We start from the raw sequence: 17,454 nt of genomic DNA on the forward strand, positions 1-17,454 counted from the left end.
CCCCCACAGCAACTCTCACATTTTAACACACTGTCTTGATAATCTTGAATGCTATTTTTATGGAAGGAGTCAGTTTCACTTAAAAAGCCTAAAATTTCCCGAATGTTCCTTCAGATTTAGGAAAATATATCAAAATTGCCTCGATAGAAATACAGTTAACATAATACCAAGACAAAGAGTGACAAACATTTTAATTTCATGTGAACTGAGTGACAAATTGTTGGAGACTCTCTCCAGTGTTGAGCAGCATAAATGAGAAATACTGCCCCCGTGTGTTCAGGGAAGGTATCGATTAACTCAATCACTCTGACATAGATTTTAAAGGCTATTTGTTGCTGATTGGTTTGACATGGCACAGATCCTTATTAAACTGAATCAATGCTATCACATTTTAGAACGTCATCACAAAAATACCTTTAAAATACCTCGTGGACATCTGTGCACGTCTACAACGTGTCGCTTCTGCAAAATGGTGCTGCTCAGGATCGAATTTGGTCCACTCCTGGTGGGAAACTGGGAAGAAGGGCTAAAAGAAGTGGTGACAAAGATAAACACACACATACAATACATCCTGAAGCTCGGCCTTGCTCTCTCTCTCTCTCACACACACACACACACACAGAGAGAAGCGGCCGACGGTGCTCTGTTTGAGCTGTGGTACCTACAAACAAGAAAGAGACTGTTTGTCTTTCCTGGGATCAGTAAACATCCTCAGCACAAACAAGTTCCTCTGGAGTGAGAGAGGAGAAACTCACACCGGCAGGGCAGCTGCACTCTCACTCCACCACTTTGATGTCCTTCAGAGAGAGCTGATAATGAAGGCCCCTTACATCTTCATCCTTTCAGCTGGAGAGTGGATGTAACACGCCGATGATACCTCGGGCTCTTTTTCTTGGCTTGAATAGAACTAAACGCAAATGGAAAAGAAATTATATCTGAGCTTTTATTTTCTTTTTTAAGTCAGTTTGCAATTAGTCTAAATAAGGAGTAAACTCCAATCAGCTGACTCACAATACAAAAATTAAAGCTAAAAAAAAGAGATTTAAAAAAAGATGAAGCTGAAACTGTGCATTTGAATATCTCAGTCACTCAAGACACTCAAAATATATGCTTTCATTTTTTTTTTACATACTTGATAGCTTCCTCAAACGGCTGGCTGGGCATGTAGTTTACAGCAAGCACGGCAAAACATTTGGTTCCTTTAAGTATTTACTGCAGCAGGAACACGTATGGGAGCTCAGCTGTGCGTTCTTAGCGTGGGTCTTTTCATGGAATTTGTTGGCAGGCAAGAAAATAAATAGAATGTCACCTTCAAATTTCACATCCATGTCACCTGGCCTTGTTGTGTAAAGGAAGACATGAGTACATGCGTGTCTTCTTGCTTTTCTTTTTCTTGCCAATTGAAAACCAAAGACCTCTGCCACAGCTTGCCATCCTCCCTTCTGGCCACTACGGAACCCGGGCCATCCGTCTCGCCCCGGGCGATACAACGAGGCATGCGGTTCGGGTCACAGCTTGCAACTGCAGCCCCAGGTCCTGTCTGGCCTCCGCGTGACAGCCTTTAATCAGCGACTCTCGAGACGGAACCCACCAGATGCTGACGTTCAAGATTCTTCTCAAACGGCTTCACACTCACTTGTGGATTTTAAATTATTTTTTTTATTTTTTTTCTGCATAGTAAAAGACATTCAATAAGGATATGAAACAAATGAGGCGTTTGTGTTTTCTCGGTAATAATCATCACCGGGCATGTTGAAACCCTGCTGTCGTGTTAAAACCCTTGTGTGTTTGTGTGTCCACTGAAAGGGCTTACTGTGTAAATATGTTTAGCACCAGATGATCTTCAAGGCCTCGCTTCTTTGTACCTGCCATTTTATTCTGCTCATCGCCCAGCATGACACCCTGTAGCCCAGGATCCAGCCCCTCTGAGTTCAAAAGACCTGGGTGATTCTTATCAGATAATATTCTTGTCCGCCTTTGCCTCCCTTTGAGTCCACCCTCCTCACAATGTTGACCTGGACCATGGACACTGTTCCTCGTGGCCCTTTGGCCTTTCCTCTTCTTATCATCGATGGGCAAGCATTGATAAGGCAGCTCCAGCCCCAGGACAGAAGGAGGGCCCTCTCCTGTCTAGTAAACCGCCATAGTTGCACAAGAGCATTTTGGGATGGCTAAGTAGCATTCTCAGTGCCATGTATGCAATTCTGTGTTTTATAACGCTCACACAAGTTCAAAGTGAAATACTTCATCGTGCAAACTGATGTAGATGAAAGAACCAGTTGATTTTCGAGGTAATATTCTCCAAGCTTCTCTGAATTTGTGATTTCACCTGATCTTGTTGCTTAATTCAAAGGAGTGGAACTCTGCTCCACGTCCACCCTGGCACACAATGACGCAACGTCTGTCTCGGCGTTGTAAGCCTTTATGAATATAAGGGCCGAGCAGACAGACAGGGAAGACTTGGTGTCCAAAGTCACGACCCTGCCCTGACCTGGATGAAGGAAATGGTCACGCTGTTCGAGACAAAGCAGGGCAAAGGAGAGTCTGAGGGGCCGGCTGGTCAGCCTCTAACAATGGGCTCCGTGCTCTTTAGAGCGCAGGCCCACACAAAGGCCAGAGAAACCCCCTTCTTCCCAGTCACACATTGCAATAGAGTTGGCATTTCACACTGGCCTGCGAACAGCCATTCAATCAAACTACTGTTTAACCTGACCCCTGGTTTACACAGAAATCAAGTGGGGTCTGGCACGGGCTGTACTTAGGCTACTAACCTCACCGGGCCGAACTCCAATCGGGCCGTCGCTTCCTGCACAGTCGCCGCTTCTGTTAATAGTGCATGAAGTTAAATCTTCAAAAGCAAGATGTTAGCCGTTTTATAATTAATGATCTGAATTCCCTGTGAATAGTCAAAAGCACATAATCAATAGGCCAGCCAATAAATAATGTCTAGCGATGGGTATAAGGTGCAACGGCTCCCTGGGGAACAGGAGACATGGCCAGACCCCTCCGTCTGGGTCCGCCACCCTCAAGCCAGGGCTGAGAGAGGCGACCACATGACCCTCTCAGCTCTCAATGGACTGCTCCTCCCCTCTACCTGTACATGGCTTGGATCAAGGTGTGGGGGGGGTGGGGCTGCATATCAAACAGACTGAGGCCTTTGATGTGGATGGAAACACAAACACTGTTTAAAGCCGAGTCGTAACAGCTTATTTGTTCCCTTTAGTCATTCATTGGGCTGCTTGTTGAATGGGTATGTCTTCAAAGGGCTGCTGCATGCACCGGCGGTACAGTAGCCGAGGAGGCCCTGAGAGAGCCCTGGCCCTAGTGGCCAGTGGAAAGGCCATCTGGCTTCCTGTTCCTTCGATTTGATATTGATTTATTGGCTGTACATGGGAAGATAAGGGGGCACCAGCTGCCAGAAGTTCTCCTCTGCATCCTCCAAGACAATGGGCCTCCTGGTCATCGACATCCTGACTGAATAAGTCATCCATCATTCCGTGTTAGTTTTTTACCAGGCGAATGATAACGTATGAAAATCTATGCCCAAACCACAAAGTAATTATTTTACTTTCCCTACAGCTCTTTTACAAATAATAATAATTTTCATCCGTAAACAAAGTTTCTTCTCAATGCTTCAAACTGACTGCAACATTTTTACACTTAATTCAGAACGAGCTCCATTTGTTTGCCTGCAGGGCTGCAATAACAGTCCTTTCAGTGTTTTTTTTTTTTTGTAATACCGACTCTTGCCAGTAATTAGCTGCATTAAATATTCCTAACAAACCCCGACAGCCTTTCACAGTTGAACCCATCAAATAATCCATTAATGCAAAGCCTGGCTGCTACGCATAACAAGTCTCCTATACTTGTTAAGTGAGCCACGGCGTGCAGCAGTTTGGCCTGAGCCGTGCTCCTGGAGGTGTCGATGTAGTATCACGGTGAATTGTACTTTTTTGTCACCCCCTTTCCCAACCCCCAGTCTAATAAAGCACACTCTCACATACAGACTGACTTTGGTGTCACCCCCCCCCCCCCCCCCCTTTCCCTTCCCCTGCCAGCACAAGCCTGTGATGTGACTGTCTCAGATAATGAGGTGAGAATTTTATTGCCCCGGCCTGTTAGGATGGCAGAGATGCAGGCTCATGTGCGGCCTCCCTGGTATCCGGCGCCCTCTGCTGACTCCTGCAGACTCCGAAACATGAAAAAACTCAATCTCGAGTCCTCCAGCAACCCACTTCAAAGTAGCAGATCAAGATTTGACTTGCGCATGACATCCAGGGGAATGACAATGCTCTCAACCAGCTTACACCTACTGCTATGTGCAAGTCCCACAGGACACAAAGGCATGCAGGCTGCTCCCGCACTCCTCTGCTGGGTGGAGGAAGTACTCAATCCAGAGGGGGGGGGGGGGGGCACGCATGTAGGAAGAAGGCAGTAGTCTATGTGTATTCTATAGAAATACTGTGGGTAAAAGAAGAAGGGCGGTAGAGGAGACAGAGAGGCAGCAGATTTGTGGTGGTGCCCTATTTGATTGCTGAAGCATTAATTGATAAGATACAGCAGGAGTCCCACCCCTTATCTCTAAAGCAAGGCATCACAGTATCTTCTACATATTGTAAAACACACACATATGAAAGATCAAAGTATTCTCAAGGCATTTTCAAAGTGTGTTTGTTTATTGCTCCTGGAAGCAAATGAACTGCATTGCTGTCAAAGTCTAATACCACTCAACTTTAAATAGCACCCTGTAGTAACTAACGTGAACTGTGACAAATAGCAAATAGTGCTGAGATTTCAGCGGTGAAAGCTGTAAGTCTCCCATCACACAATGACACGCCCTTTTTCTACTCTTGTGATCAGGGTGTCATTAGCTCTGGTTGGCTCTGTTGACATCAAAACCCCGTACAGTGAATTACACTGAATAAAATAATGTCCTGCTGGACCAACACCCTCTTAGACTAGCAAAAATAAATACACGATGCCTTTAGTTGAGTAGTTTTTGCCAAAATTTACACTTTTAGAAGAGAGTTTCAATAAAAAAATAATGTTGTCCTTTGATTTTTCTCACAGAGAAGGCAATAATACTACTACTGTACTTTCTGTTTGTCCCATCAGGGACAGCAAATGCTTCTGAAATTAAATCAAATTAATATCTAAAGCAGGACCAGGAAGACCTACGATTTTAGACTGCCAATATCAAGGTAGAGATGTCTCACTTATTTGTAACGCCTAATTAATAAAAGGGATGTCCAGAATATTTGTCCTGAATAATGACATTATTTGTATGAATAATACATTTTTGTGCCCTTGTATGTTTGTGTCCTGAAACGCCCCTGACAGAGGCTCGTCTGAGGTGAACGAGCGCCCTCTAGTGTCAGCGGCGCACCAGCGCAGCCCGCTTGTCACGTGACAGGTAAACGCCGCTGCTCCCAGCTTCTGTTGCGACCATTTGCTAACGACCTGACGACCTAATTCAGGCTGCAGGATGTTCTTGTCTGCTGCTGTTCGTTCTGCCGCAGCGCAGACGGTAAGATTGTGATATTATGTATGATTGTGTGTAATATTTTAAGTACAGCCGTCGTTAATTTGGAGATAATATTTTACGACTCTTTACAAGGGCAAGAAGTAGGCCTCTGTTTGGCTACTTTGTAGCAACATGCTAGCTAGTTTAGCTTTCTGCTATTAAACCTTTACAAGGTGATCTTTGTCCATGACTAGCGCTGCAAAGATTTACTCTTTGTGTGAGTAAATACGTCTTCGTGTCAACTTTATTATGCGTATTTATCTGACATTTACCATTTATTTTTATTAAACAGAATAATAAATGCCTTGTGTTTATGTTTTGAGCTACATTGTTCAATGGCAAAGCATTGCTCTCTAAATTAATACCATTATAGACTGCGTGGGTTCTTGCTATGTTCTGAAAAGTTTGCATTCATTTAAAATTCCAAGATTAAAAATGCCTTAAACAAGAAATTGTCTTGTAATTAGTGTCTTTGTTTACAATTGTTATTCCAAATACTAAAACATTATATATCAAGTACAATGACACTATTGCCAATTATGGCGTACATTTTTTTGATATCATCTACTGCTCTATATAGATAAACGCATAATGGTGAAAGTGTAGTTTCCACTTTGTGTTATTTTTTGCCATATTTACAGGCCAGGCAAGTCAGAAATCTCCATCCATCTGCAGCACGTGCTGGAGCTGGTGGCATCTTTGTGGTGAGATGTTTCTTTTTTTTATTTCAATGTCAAAAGATGTTCAGAAGTTTGATGTTGAGTCTCAGTTACTGAGAATCCAACACAGACGTGTTGGAAAAAAGATTGACGTTCTTTTTCTGCCTTGTTCCTGAGCCGGCGGCGGGATTTCCTCTTTATTGACAAATATTTTTTGCGAACACCTAAATTCTGTTTTAAAAGAGAAAATATTCTTGAGCAAAGAATAACTTAACCGTAAACTTAAACAATTTCTAGTCTAACTACAACTTACAAATGCAGTCGACTGTAATTCGCCTCTTTCCTTTGTAGCACAGAGATACACCTGACAACAACCCCGACACTCCCTTTGAGTTCACAGAGGAGAACAAAAAGGTAGGTGCAGAATGCCAATTATTATTAGAGGCCATGCCGAAATACAAATATAATGTATATATGTGTGTGTTTATTCTGATAAATGCAGACACAGGAGTTTTCCCTCCATATCCGTACTGATTTTAGGACATCTGAAGCTGGGAGCTAAATTCAACTTTGATCATTTCCCCTTTCGTTCATTTTCCTCTGCTTTTTTTGACGCTTTGCGGGTCACGGGAGCTGCAGCCCATCCCAGCTTGCTATAAGCGAGAGGTGGGGACGGGGTACACCCCGAATGCATTGGCAGCGCATCGCGGGGCAATTTATTTATCATGACATTTTATATGTGACTTAAGCCTGAAGAAATCATTGGGCTCATTAAATCAAAAATTGTATTTTCTCCCCTTTCTAGAGGATTGAAGTGATTATTTCAATGTACCCTGTTGGACATAAGCAAGCAGCCACAATCCCAGTGTTGGATGTAGCCCAGAGGCAACATGGATGGCTCCCAATCTCTGCCATGAACAAGGTGTGGCCATTATATTTCAGTTGTGTGCAATGATAAAAAAATATATATATTTTAGAGGATTCCCACAACTCCTGAACATCAAGTTCAAGTCTCTCAAATTCAAGGAACCATTAAAGGATAGCTTGCAACATGAATTAAAGTTAATTCATTAAATCAAGTAAAATAAATAAATAAACCACAACTTATGCACATTATATACAGGTTCAAAGATGTCGACTGTTTGCAATGGCATTTATTCCCCACTTCACGTTCACCAACCCTGATTTGACGGACCAGTGGCAATTCTGTTTTTCATAAAGACTGCAAAACTCCATCCTCTAAATGTCATGAAGGGGTCCTGACTTCGATGTTGTTTTCATTTAGGTCGCAGAAACTTTGGAAATCGCTCCAATGAGAGTGTACGAGGTAGCGACGTTCTACACCATGTTCTTGCGTAAACCCGTGGGAAAATACTTCATTCAGATCTGCACGACGACACCCTGCATGCTTTGTAACTCGGACAGCATTTTGGAGGCCATGCAAAACAAACTGGGTAAGAAACATTTTCCATCTTAAAACTGGACACGAATGAAGAGATGAAAATGTAGATGAAAGCAAATGTCTTTTTCTATTGTGTATATTTGCGACAAACAAACATGAAAATATACAGTTGCAATTCATCAACAGTGAGCTATACTGCAAGCGTGAAAACAAGGGGTTGAAATCAAGCCAGAATTTGTAGACGAGATGAGCTAAATACATTTGTTTTTTTCCACAGGTATCAAGGTCGGGGAGACGACTGCAGACAACATGTTCACACTAATAGAAGTAGAATGTCTGGGCGCCTGTGTGAATGCTCCAATGGTCCAGATCAATGACAATTACTACGTGAGTGCTTTACAGCTCTGTGCGGAAGCCTTCCTTATTGAACGGTGCATCTAAGTTAACATAATTAGCTTCACACTTGGGATGAGTTTTGCAAACTATGTCTGCCGAGAATACATGTCGTCTTGTGGATACTTCCTTTTTTCTTTGGAGGCCAATTGAGGTGTGCTCCAGTTTCCACCTACTGTATAGACTCAAAGCAAATGACGTTAATGTCAAGAGGAGACTGTTTAGAGCTAAATGATGCTGCAAGTAATAAAAAAAACCTGCCGTCTTATTTATCCTTTTGTTTTGTTTCCAGGAGGACCTCACCCCCAAGGACATTGAAGATATTATTGATGAACTTAAAGCTGGAAGAGCCCCCACACCTGGGCCCAGGTAAGACAATGTTATTTTTCTAGTTGTTGAATTGATCAAGCATTGTGTGTTCACTGACTGAACACACGTTTCTTCCCTCTTCTGCAGAAGCGGACGTTTTTCATGCGAGCCTGCAGGCGGGTTGACGTCTCTGACAGAACCCCCTACAGGACCGGGCTTCGGTGTCAGACCGGACCTGTAGAGATTTGTGGCCACCATTGGGCAAATGGCTCGAAAAACGCGTGTCTAAAGCTGATATTATGTTTAACTCGAACACGTTGTGTAAATAAATTGTTCAGATATCTATGATGTTGATGTCAGCGTGTCAGTTGCAAATACCAACAAAACAAAGACTATAACAAAACAGGATTCATTGTACAGAATATTTATTAGCAATTAGCTAGCAAGGGCAGCAACGCATACATTTGTTACATTTTACAATAGAATACTGTTCATAATCTGGTATCTTCCAGATAAAATCTTTTGATATAGTGGTAATTTACTGGTGTGAATCTATAGGACCTCTGCAATGTATCTAAGATGTTAACTTATCTTAAACTGTGTTTTATTTAATTACCCTTATCAGCTGTCAAATCCTCCATGAAGACTGTATTTGAAATTTTAATTGGCTCTTTCAGTCTTTAATTAAATGTTTACCATTCACATGTGGCAAAATAAGAGGCTTCGATTTAAGTGTAAAAGTAACGTATCTTTGTAATTGCAAGTATTTAAAATGAGCGCTTCACAAGTTAACACCCAACCAACCATGTACATCAATGCAGGCATCTCAGGTAAGTCCATTTTTTAAAAAGGGCATACTGTGCAGGAGAGTAGGCACAGTTTTAACTAATGGGCGAGTATAATTGTATTCTCATTTTGTTAAACATACTGTTTTTGGTATACTGTACAGTACAGAGAAACGCCTGTGTGTGTATCTCAATCGTCCGCAACTGTTTTTTGAACGGGCGTAAACAAAGCGCACGATCGCCCTCTGGAGGAGAACAGAAGCCACCACAGCTCAGAGCAGGGCCACGCAGCGATGGCCTCGGTGAAGAAGGACAACAGACTGACCAGGACTCAGAGCTTCACGTGTGTCGGCTTCGCCGGGGTTCTCAGTAGAACTGTCACCTCGCCGTTAGAAGTGGTGAAAGTTAAGAGCCAGGTGGGCACGTTTCACAGCAAGGAGGGTTTCCGGCAAAGTTTTGTTCTCGTCTGTCAGCACGAGGGACTCCGGGGACTATGGAAGGGGAATCTGGTTTCCTGTCTCCGGTTGTTCCCCTACACCGCGGTTCACCTCACAACGTACAAAAAGTAAGTCTAAATTAATTAATGTACGTTTGTCGCTCATTTATCACGTTTCGTGTACTTTATGACACATTTTTGGGTTTGTTTACGTCTGGTTTTTGCGCCGATTGTGCGACAATAATTTCGTTTATCACGCAACTGAGTCAGGTGATGTTGACTTTATATTTTTGCGTGATGCGCGGTGAGTAGACTGAACTTTCATTGTTTATTTTACTATTTTTTTATTATTATTTTACATGTTTTTCAGCTAAAGTACTTCCTGTTCTACCGCACGACGCCCACCTTCAATTTTAGCCAATCAGAAGGCTGTATTAACTCAGTCGATTTCTGAAGTCGGGAGTTATGAAAGCCCTGATCTTTGTCTTACAGGTACCTTTGCGCGATTCCGCTACGTAAAAATGCTCGTAGTGAATTTATAACATATTCAAATGTATGTTTGGGTCGCAGTAACCGTTAGAACCCCAAAATACGAAATTAACTGTAATTAGAAGTGAAATAAATGTCGCACACGGAGCTGTTGATTGCTTTTAAAGCAAATGAATGATGCAGCAATTCCATCTTCTTACATATTAGCAGCAGGTTTTCCTGTCTTGAAAAACGCGGTTCACTAACAAACCAGGGATTGAATCGCTTGGTCCAAAATAGAACTGGAGGAAGACGACAGCATCTGTAGTCCTCATGGGAGGAAGTTTCGCCTGAGAGACTAGATTCAGGGAGAGTGGATGCCCTTGAGTTCAGCAAACCCCTTCTGTGTTACTTACTGCAGGGCAAACCCTATTTGCCACCGTCACAGGCTGAAACGTAAACGCCCAGGGTGACGTCAGACTCCCAAGGCGCAGTCATACGTCAGAATCAGCTGCTCCTGCAGGTCATCCTGGATCAATACGCCACTCTGCATCAGCAAATGAAAAACTGATTTATCTCCGTGTCTTGAGTCTTTTATTGCTCCTTGGAAGTGTTCTGATGGAGGAAATAGCAAAGAAGAAGTTGAACCTTCTTATAAATTAAATAGTGATATCCAATAATACTGTTGAGAATCAAGGAACTTTTTTTAAAATAACCAACTACTATTTTTTTTTATTTAATTTTTTACATTTAATCAAAATGGCGATAAAAGTCAACACAATCCTGATCCTAAACTAGGGGACATCTTTGAAATATTTTATTGTTGCAAACATCAACCCTCACCAAAGATATTCGTCAATTATCAGATAAATTAACTGGTAAAAATAATCTTGTCAACAGTTTCTGTCAATTTTTTTTTATTATTTTTGACATTTTTTTTTAGACCAAACCACAATGTGATTAATTCTAACCTGCTTTGAGGGATAATAAAACGTTAGGAAACTAGTTATTTGTGTCACTGCCGTCTAACGTCAAGCAGAACAATGACACAAACTGCCACATTTTAAGCCTTAAACTTTGTTAATTTAATTGGATTATTAATGATCATTGACAATCCACGTCTCTCTAATAATCAATATATCGACTGATCGTTCAAAAATCTCTAAGACGATATAGAAGACGATATTTTCTCAATGGAGGGGTTCGAACAAAGCGCTGGGCACAATCGTGCGTGTTTTATTCTGCCCTTCTGTGTCCAGGATAGTCCACCTTCACATGGACGAAGTGGGCTTCATCTCCCAGTGGAGAGCCATAGCCGCGGGTGGACTGGCTGGCGTTGTGGCTGCTCTGTTCACGTACCCTCTGGAGGTGGCAGAGACCAGGATCATCGTTCAGAACTGCAGACAGCCCACATACATCGGAGTAGTTCCCACAGTCTCAAAGATTTACAGGAACGAGGGCCTGCATGCCCTCTACAGGGGTTTCCCCCTCACTTTGTTGGGTATGTTAGCGCATTGTTTTATTAGCTGTTTGTGTTTTTTTTTTTGTAACTTCAGAAATGTTGCTCTACTTTTCTCTTAATACACTGTGAAACTATTTACAGCTTAAAAGCTGATTGCTTGAGCTGTAACTTGCGGTACATTTGATTTGCTCTGCAGGTGCTTTTCCCTTTTCTCTCGGCTGCTATGCGGTCTACATGAACATGGAAAGACTCTGGCAGGAGCCTCCTTTTCGCTTTACTCCCCTTCAGAACTTTATTAATGGCTGTCTGGCAGCAGGAGTGGCCCAAACCCTATCCTACCCTTTTGAAACTGTAAAGCGTAAGATGCAGGTAAGCCACCACCTGATTACTTATGCACACAGGTTGGTATTAAATACAAGCCACATGGACATTTTTTTTTTAATATATATAATGATTCTAGAAATAGAAGTATTTTTTCCTTTAGCTGTAATTGGTCAACGCCCATTTATCTCAGCTTGCTACGGGAGAGAGGCCATGATTTAAATGATCAATAATGTTATTAAAAACACATTTGTTTGGCTTCAATTCGTGTGAAATAATTTTGGGGAAAAAAATCCAAATCTTTTTTTGCATGATTGGAAGGACACGTGTGGAACAATGGCGCTGCAGAGGACAGAGTACCACATCCGGCTTTTATCAGTCTATTATTAGCTCCCACGAGGCTCAGCAACAGCTGGGAATGGGAATGTCTCCTGGGTCTGCTGACGCTACAGATAAGTTCTCCAAAGATAGCCGGAGCTATCAGACGAGCTGAGACCTCCGTGTGTCCAGTTCATCAAAGCCTTCGAAACGATGTGAATTTATAACGGAGGACAATGACGCCTGGGTTTGGGGTTTCAGCTCACGCATATGTCCGCGTTACGCATTAAGGAAGATGGGGAACAGATGATCCGGGGATGTTTGCTGAAGATTAGGGTAATGATTTAAGCCCCAGTATTGTTTAACTTGCAGGCTGGCTTTATGGTTCCTTCAAAGCTGCTTGAATGGCCAGGTGCCCTTAGGGGCCGCCTGTCCCATCGGGAGACACATTTCCTCTCCACATGACAGTCGGCCTGTAGAGTTGTCACGGATCAACGGGAGTGACCTCCCTCTCATTCTCACCTGCCTATCTAGAAATCTATGAAACAAGACGGGCATCATTCAATCAACAAATGTCTGATCAGGTTGACGTATCTGTGGTTGTTACCTTGATATTCACTCTGAATCTTTTCTCAGGCGCAGAGCGCTCGCCTTCCCCATTTCGGCGGAGTGGATGTCCATTTCAGTGGGATGGCGGACTGTTTTGTGCAGGTGGTGAGAAACAATGGCGTCTTCTCACTGTGGAACGGCCTCACTGCCAACACGATAAAGGTACCGGTTACATTGATATACTCATTTTTGAATTATGTCAAACAAAGTCAAACGGGAAGGGGAATAGGTACACAAGCTTACGAAAGAAACCTCCCAGCTACCCATGAGCAGCTGACTGTAGATAAAGCCACCTAGTAGATTTTAAACACTAACCGCAATGCTAGTGATGGCCAGACCCGACTAAGATCTCTGGTCTTTCTATCCCATTCACGCGGCATCGCACTGAGATTCACGCCACCTCACAGCCGCCTTTCCTTTTATCAACAGATCATTCCCTGCTTTGGCCTTCTCGTCACCTGCTTCGAGATGTGTAAGCAGGCTTGCCTTTATCGCAACGGGTACATCGTCTCACCCCTGAGCTACGAACTTGTGCCAGGGGTTGACCAGAGCATCGGTCCGTACGAGCTGAAAGAGGTGAAACGGTACTCGAAAGACGGGAGCCGCTGGTGATGGCTTGCCTGAGGCGTTGTGTCAAGGAAAAATTCCGACCGCTGACTTCATTTGACCAGAAACGTTAATTATCTGCCAAACTGAAGTAGGTCAGATGCGTGTTTTTGTACTCGATACTTAACCCTGTGTTAGATATCATGTCCTCCTGTCAGGTATACTTTTGCTCTTGTATTAACAGTATCATTCAGATTATTAACTTATCTATATTATTTGTTTATCAATTGCCCACTGCAATTTTTTTAAACAAAAAAATCATGTGCCTTGACTGTTAAGTATTTATTTTGATACTTTATCAATTTATTGAAAAAGAGTGTAAATACTATTATTATTTTTTTTAATGGATTGTATTTTTACAGAACAATTAATCTATTTTATTTTTTATGTTTCCTTAGTTTGAGGTGGTAATATGCCATCAAGTACTAATATGAAAAGTACGATAGGAGAAGAGTGATAATAAAAAAAGATTTTCAGTTGCAATCATTTTTTGCATGTTTTGTATGGAAATCTTTCTCCATTAATGCATCCAATATTCGCAGCTGCCACTCTGTTTTTTTTTTATTTTGTAGCCCTGACATAGAGGAAGTCAGAGTTCATCACCACCTCAGTAAAAAAATAAAATAAAATAAAAACTCCAACCTCCTCATGTTTGATACTCTAAAATATTCTGTCTAATGTCAGGTTTGCAAGTGTTACTTTCCTTTTCAACATTTACCTCAAATAAGTTTGGATAAGCTTCGTGAAATTCTGTGGGGAAATTCAGGTGTTCTGGCAGCAGAAGTAAGTAGAAAATATTTAACTATACAATGGTATTGAAATGTAATTCATAAAAAAACAAAATAAACAGGCAAGGCTCACAGAAATTGAAGAGGATGAACTCGACTTTAGTCCATGTTCACATCATGGTTCATATAAGCAGTAGACCGGAAAGAGTGTGCAGCCAAATATGCTTTCGCCATAAATTCATTCATTCATTTTCTTAACTGCTGAATCTGAAATCTGGGTAATGCTGGAGCCGATCCCAGCAGCAACCAATTTACCTAAACTGCATGTTTTTGGAGGTGGGGGGGAGAGCCGGAGAACCCAGAGAGAACCCGGAGAGAACCCACGCAGATACGAGAACATGCAGACTCCTCACAGAAAGGCCCCAAGCTGGATTTGAACCTGTGACCTTCTTGCTGTGAGTTAACAGCTCTACCCACTGCACCCTCTCTTTTGCCATATACCCATAATCTAAAACAGAATGTTTCCATCTGATAATAAGATTAAAATTAGCATGAAATTCTGAACATCAAAGGGACAAAATATGAATGTACATTGAACCATGTCTGAAGTTTGGTGAACATTCAGTTTGCGAGCTGCGATCTGAATTAAATCATCGGACAGATAGATGTCAGCCGTAGTTTAGTTTATAGTGAGGAGATTTGATCAATATGCTGATCCACGGTTTGCGTGGAATCAATAAGACGATTCAATCGTGTCCTCTAACATCACTGTGGGAGTCTGCGTGGCAACCAAAAGGACGCCGACAGAGGGCGTGACCTTCGCCCGCAGCATTAGCAGCACTGCTTGCTAGTAAAGGGCGTGGCGTGACCGTGAAGCGAACACCACGCAACATCCCAAAAAATAAAATCCCACCTGAACAGTTTCGAGTAAGGTGCGTGGATTTAATCAAAAGAATCGACGCAGCTTCATGAGGAAACTTTATTTCTTTCGGGTGGCCGCTGCCATTTTGCACTTGAGTGACGACGGGGCGCACCGAATCAGAATCCAAGGGCATCTCTGGTACCGCCCACAAAAGTCCCGGGGCGACCAATGAGGAGCGAGAGTGGCGGTTCACGGGCTCTTCCTGCGCTCAGCCTTCTTTTAAATCCCCTCTCTTCAAGGAAGGAGACGGCCATACCAGCTCCAGGCGGAAACAGCACCGACAGACGGCGTCAGGCAACGGCTGAAGATGAGTGAGACTGCCATTTCCTTCGCCAAGGACTTCTTGGCCGGTGGTATAGCCGCCGCCATCTCCAAAACCGCGGTCGCCCCCATCGAGAGAGTCAAGCTTCTCCTGCAGGTAACGGGCGAGCGGCCTCCGGCCATTCGGCGAACGTAGGAAGCGGCTTAGTCGTTCGTGATGGAGGATGAGCTTTGAGCGGACCGTCGCTGTGTAATTTATCAGAGGATGCTGCGAGTTGAAGCAGAAAACTGAGGGAGGGGGGGGGGGGTTATGTCACTGGTGCAGGGAACAGCCGAATGAGCAACGGCTTGTTACGTAACACTGCAGTGAAATAATGATCATAATACTTTTTATTTAAAAGCCACGCGCGAACATCGACTCGGGCGGTTAAAATGTCTTCCTTTTTCACGAACGGTCTGGAGCTCCGGTTCGCGGAAAACGCACAAGGTCACAGCAAGGTTTGCGCCATGGGGCTCAGCCGGGGAGGGCGGGGCTTAGCGGGGGAGGGCGGGGCGGGGGGGTTCCTGAATGGTCGTCATCAGAGTAGTAGTGTCTGCGTCACAAGGTCACGTGAGGCTCTGGAGGAATTCAACGCGTTGCTCTCGCCGGAGCGACGTGACGTCACACCTTTTTCCCTTTTGATCTAACGCATTCTTTTGATCTAATTACAGGTGCAGCATGCCAGCAAGCAGATCACCGCGGACAAGCAGTACAAGGGCATCGTGGACTGCATCGTGCGGATCCCCAAGGAGCAGGGCTTCCTCTCGTTCTGGAGGGGCAACCTGGCCAACGTCATCCGATACTTCCCGACTCAGGCCCTCAACTTCGCCTTCAAGGACAAGTACAAGAAGATCTTCCTCGACGGCGTGGACAAGCACACGCAGTTCTGGAGATACTTCGCGGGCAACCTGGCGTCCGGCGGCGCGGCCGGCGCCACGTCGCTCTGTTTCGTCTACCCTCTCGACTTCGCCAGGACGCGTCTGGCCGCCGATGTCGGCAAGGCCGGGGCGGGGCGCGAGTTCAAAGGCCTGGGAGACTGCTTGGTGAAGATCTCCAAGTCCGACGGCGTCAAGGGTCTGTACCAGGGCTTCGGCGTTTCCGTGCAGGGCATCATCATCTACAGAGCCGCCTACTTCGGGGTCTACGACACGGCGAAGGGTCAGTATCCGGTGTGGCGCGGCGTCTCGGTGGATGACCCTGCCTTTACAGGCTCCCGATGACCTCAACGTTTCCCCCCCCCCCGCAGGAATGCTTCCGGACCCGAAGAACACGCACATCTTTGTGAGCTGGATGATCGCCCAGTCTGTGACGGCGGTGGCTGGTTTCGTGTCCTACCCCTTCGACACCGTCCGCCGTCGCATGATGATGCAGTCGGGGCGCAAAGGAGGTAGAGAACTGGAGACGTCGGCGGTGCCCGAGGGCAGCGATGGTGGGGTGTCTTTGTAACTTGTCTTCCTCCTCCTCCACAGCTGATATCATGTACACTGGCACCATCGACTGCTGGAGGAAGATCGCGCGGGACGAGGGCCCCAAGGCCTTCTTTAAGGGGGCGTGGTCCAACGTCCTCCGAGGCATGGGCGGCGCCTTCGTGCTAGTCTTGTATGACGAGCTGAAGAAGGTCATTTAAGTAGTTTCGTATGTCCGCTGGTCATGTCGTGACGTTTAACTGTATCATATCTTGTACATTTGGAAGGACTTAAATGCCACGCTATATTTATAGGGACCAACTAGTATTTTTACTGGTTGTTACCGGGGGGGGGGATCTTCTCTTGGCCCATGTTGTTGTTGGTTTTTTTTTCCTCTCTCTTTTGTTTTGCCCATCACCAGACTGTCATTCCCTGAACAAAGGAACCTTAACGGCACAAAAGATAATAAACGTAACCTACTAAATAAATCTCCCGTCTGGTTGTGAGTTTGTGATGTCATCTATGGTGGCCGTGCCGGCGGCGCGTGTTTGGAAGGTGAGCCGAGATGAGCGGAGCGATTATGACCTGCTGACTATTCCAACCAAGGCGAACGTGGAGGAATCAGTTTTTAACCACCGTAATTTAACACCGTTTATCTTATCACAAATTGTGCACGAGTGGCTTCCTGCAGAGGAAACGGCCACGCTTATCAGTAGTGAGGACGATTACTCAAACATAAAGCTACTTTTATGTCCTGGCGTGTTGGAACGCACGCCAACTTTACTGATTGCTTTAACCTTGAGTT

The 17,454-nt window shown here is 44.2% G+C and overlaps 3 protein-coding genes across 3 annotated transcripts; all 3 read left to right on the top strand.

Moving 5' to 3' along the window:
• Positions 1–5,405: 5,405 nt before the first annotated feature.
• Positions 5,406–8,635, top strand: ndufv2 (NADH:ubiquinone oxidoreductase core subunit V2). The gene is made up of 8 exons (XM_068740323.1): positions 5,406–5,527; positions 6,166–6,228; positions 6,535–6,597; positions 6,989–7,105; positions 7,469–7,637; positions 7,863–7,972; positions 8,271–8,347; positions 8,435–8,635. The coding sequence occupies exons 1-8, from the start codon at positions 5,486–5,488 to the stop codon at positions 8,526–8,528; spliced, it is 735 nt and encodes a 244-aa protein (XP_068596424.1). The 5' UTR covers positions 5,406–5,485; the 3' UTR covers positions 8,529–8,635.
• Positions 8,636–9,365: 730 nt separating this feature from the next.
• On the top strand, positions 9,366–13,833 carry slc25a43 (solute carrier family 25 member 43). The gene is made up of 5 exons (XM_068740576.1): positions 9,366–9,637; positions 11,236–11,477; positions 11,635–11,807; positions 12,714–12,848; positions 13,116–13,833. Exons 1-5 carry the CDS (start codon positions 9,366–9,368, stop codon positions 13,296–13,298), a joined length of 1,005 nt encoding a protein of 334 aa, XP_068596677.1. The 3' UTR covers positions 13,299–13,833.
• A 624-nt stretch (positions 13,834–14,457) lies between these two features.
• slc25a5 (solute carrier family 25 member 5) lies at positions 14,458–17,137 on the top strand. The gene is made up of 5 exons (XM_068740054.1): positions 14,458–14,475; positions 15,182–15,360; positions 15,915–16,401; positions 16,490–16,630; positions 16,713–17,137. The coding sequence occupies exons 2-5, from the start codon at positions 15,250–15,252 to the stop codon at positions 16,868–16,870; spliced, it is 897 nt and encodes a 298-aa protein (XP_068596155.1). The 5' UTR covers positions 14,458–14,475; positions 15,182–15,249; the 3' UTR covers positions 16,871–17,137.
• Positions 17,138–17,454: the final 317 nt, after the last annotated feature.

Source organism: Brachionichthys hirsutus, chromosome 6, assembly GCF_040956055.1.
Source record: "Brachionichthys hirsutus isolate HB-005 chromosome 6, CSIRO-AGI_Bhir_v1, whole genome shotgun sequence".
NCBI lineage: Eukaryota > Metazoa > Chordata > Actinopteri > Lophiiformes > Brachionichthyidae > Brachionichthys > Brachionichthys hirsutus.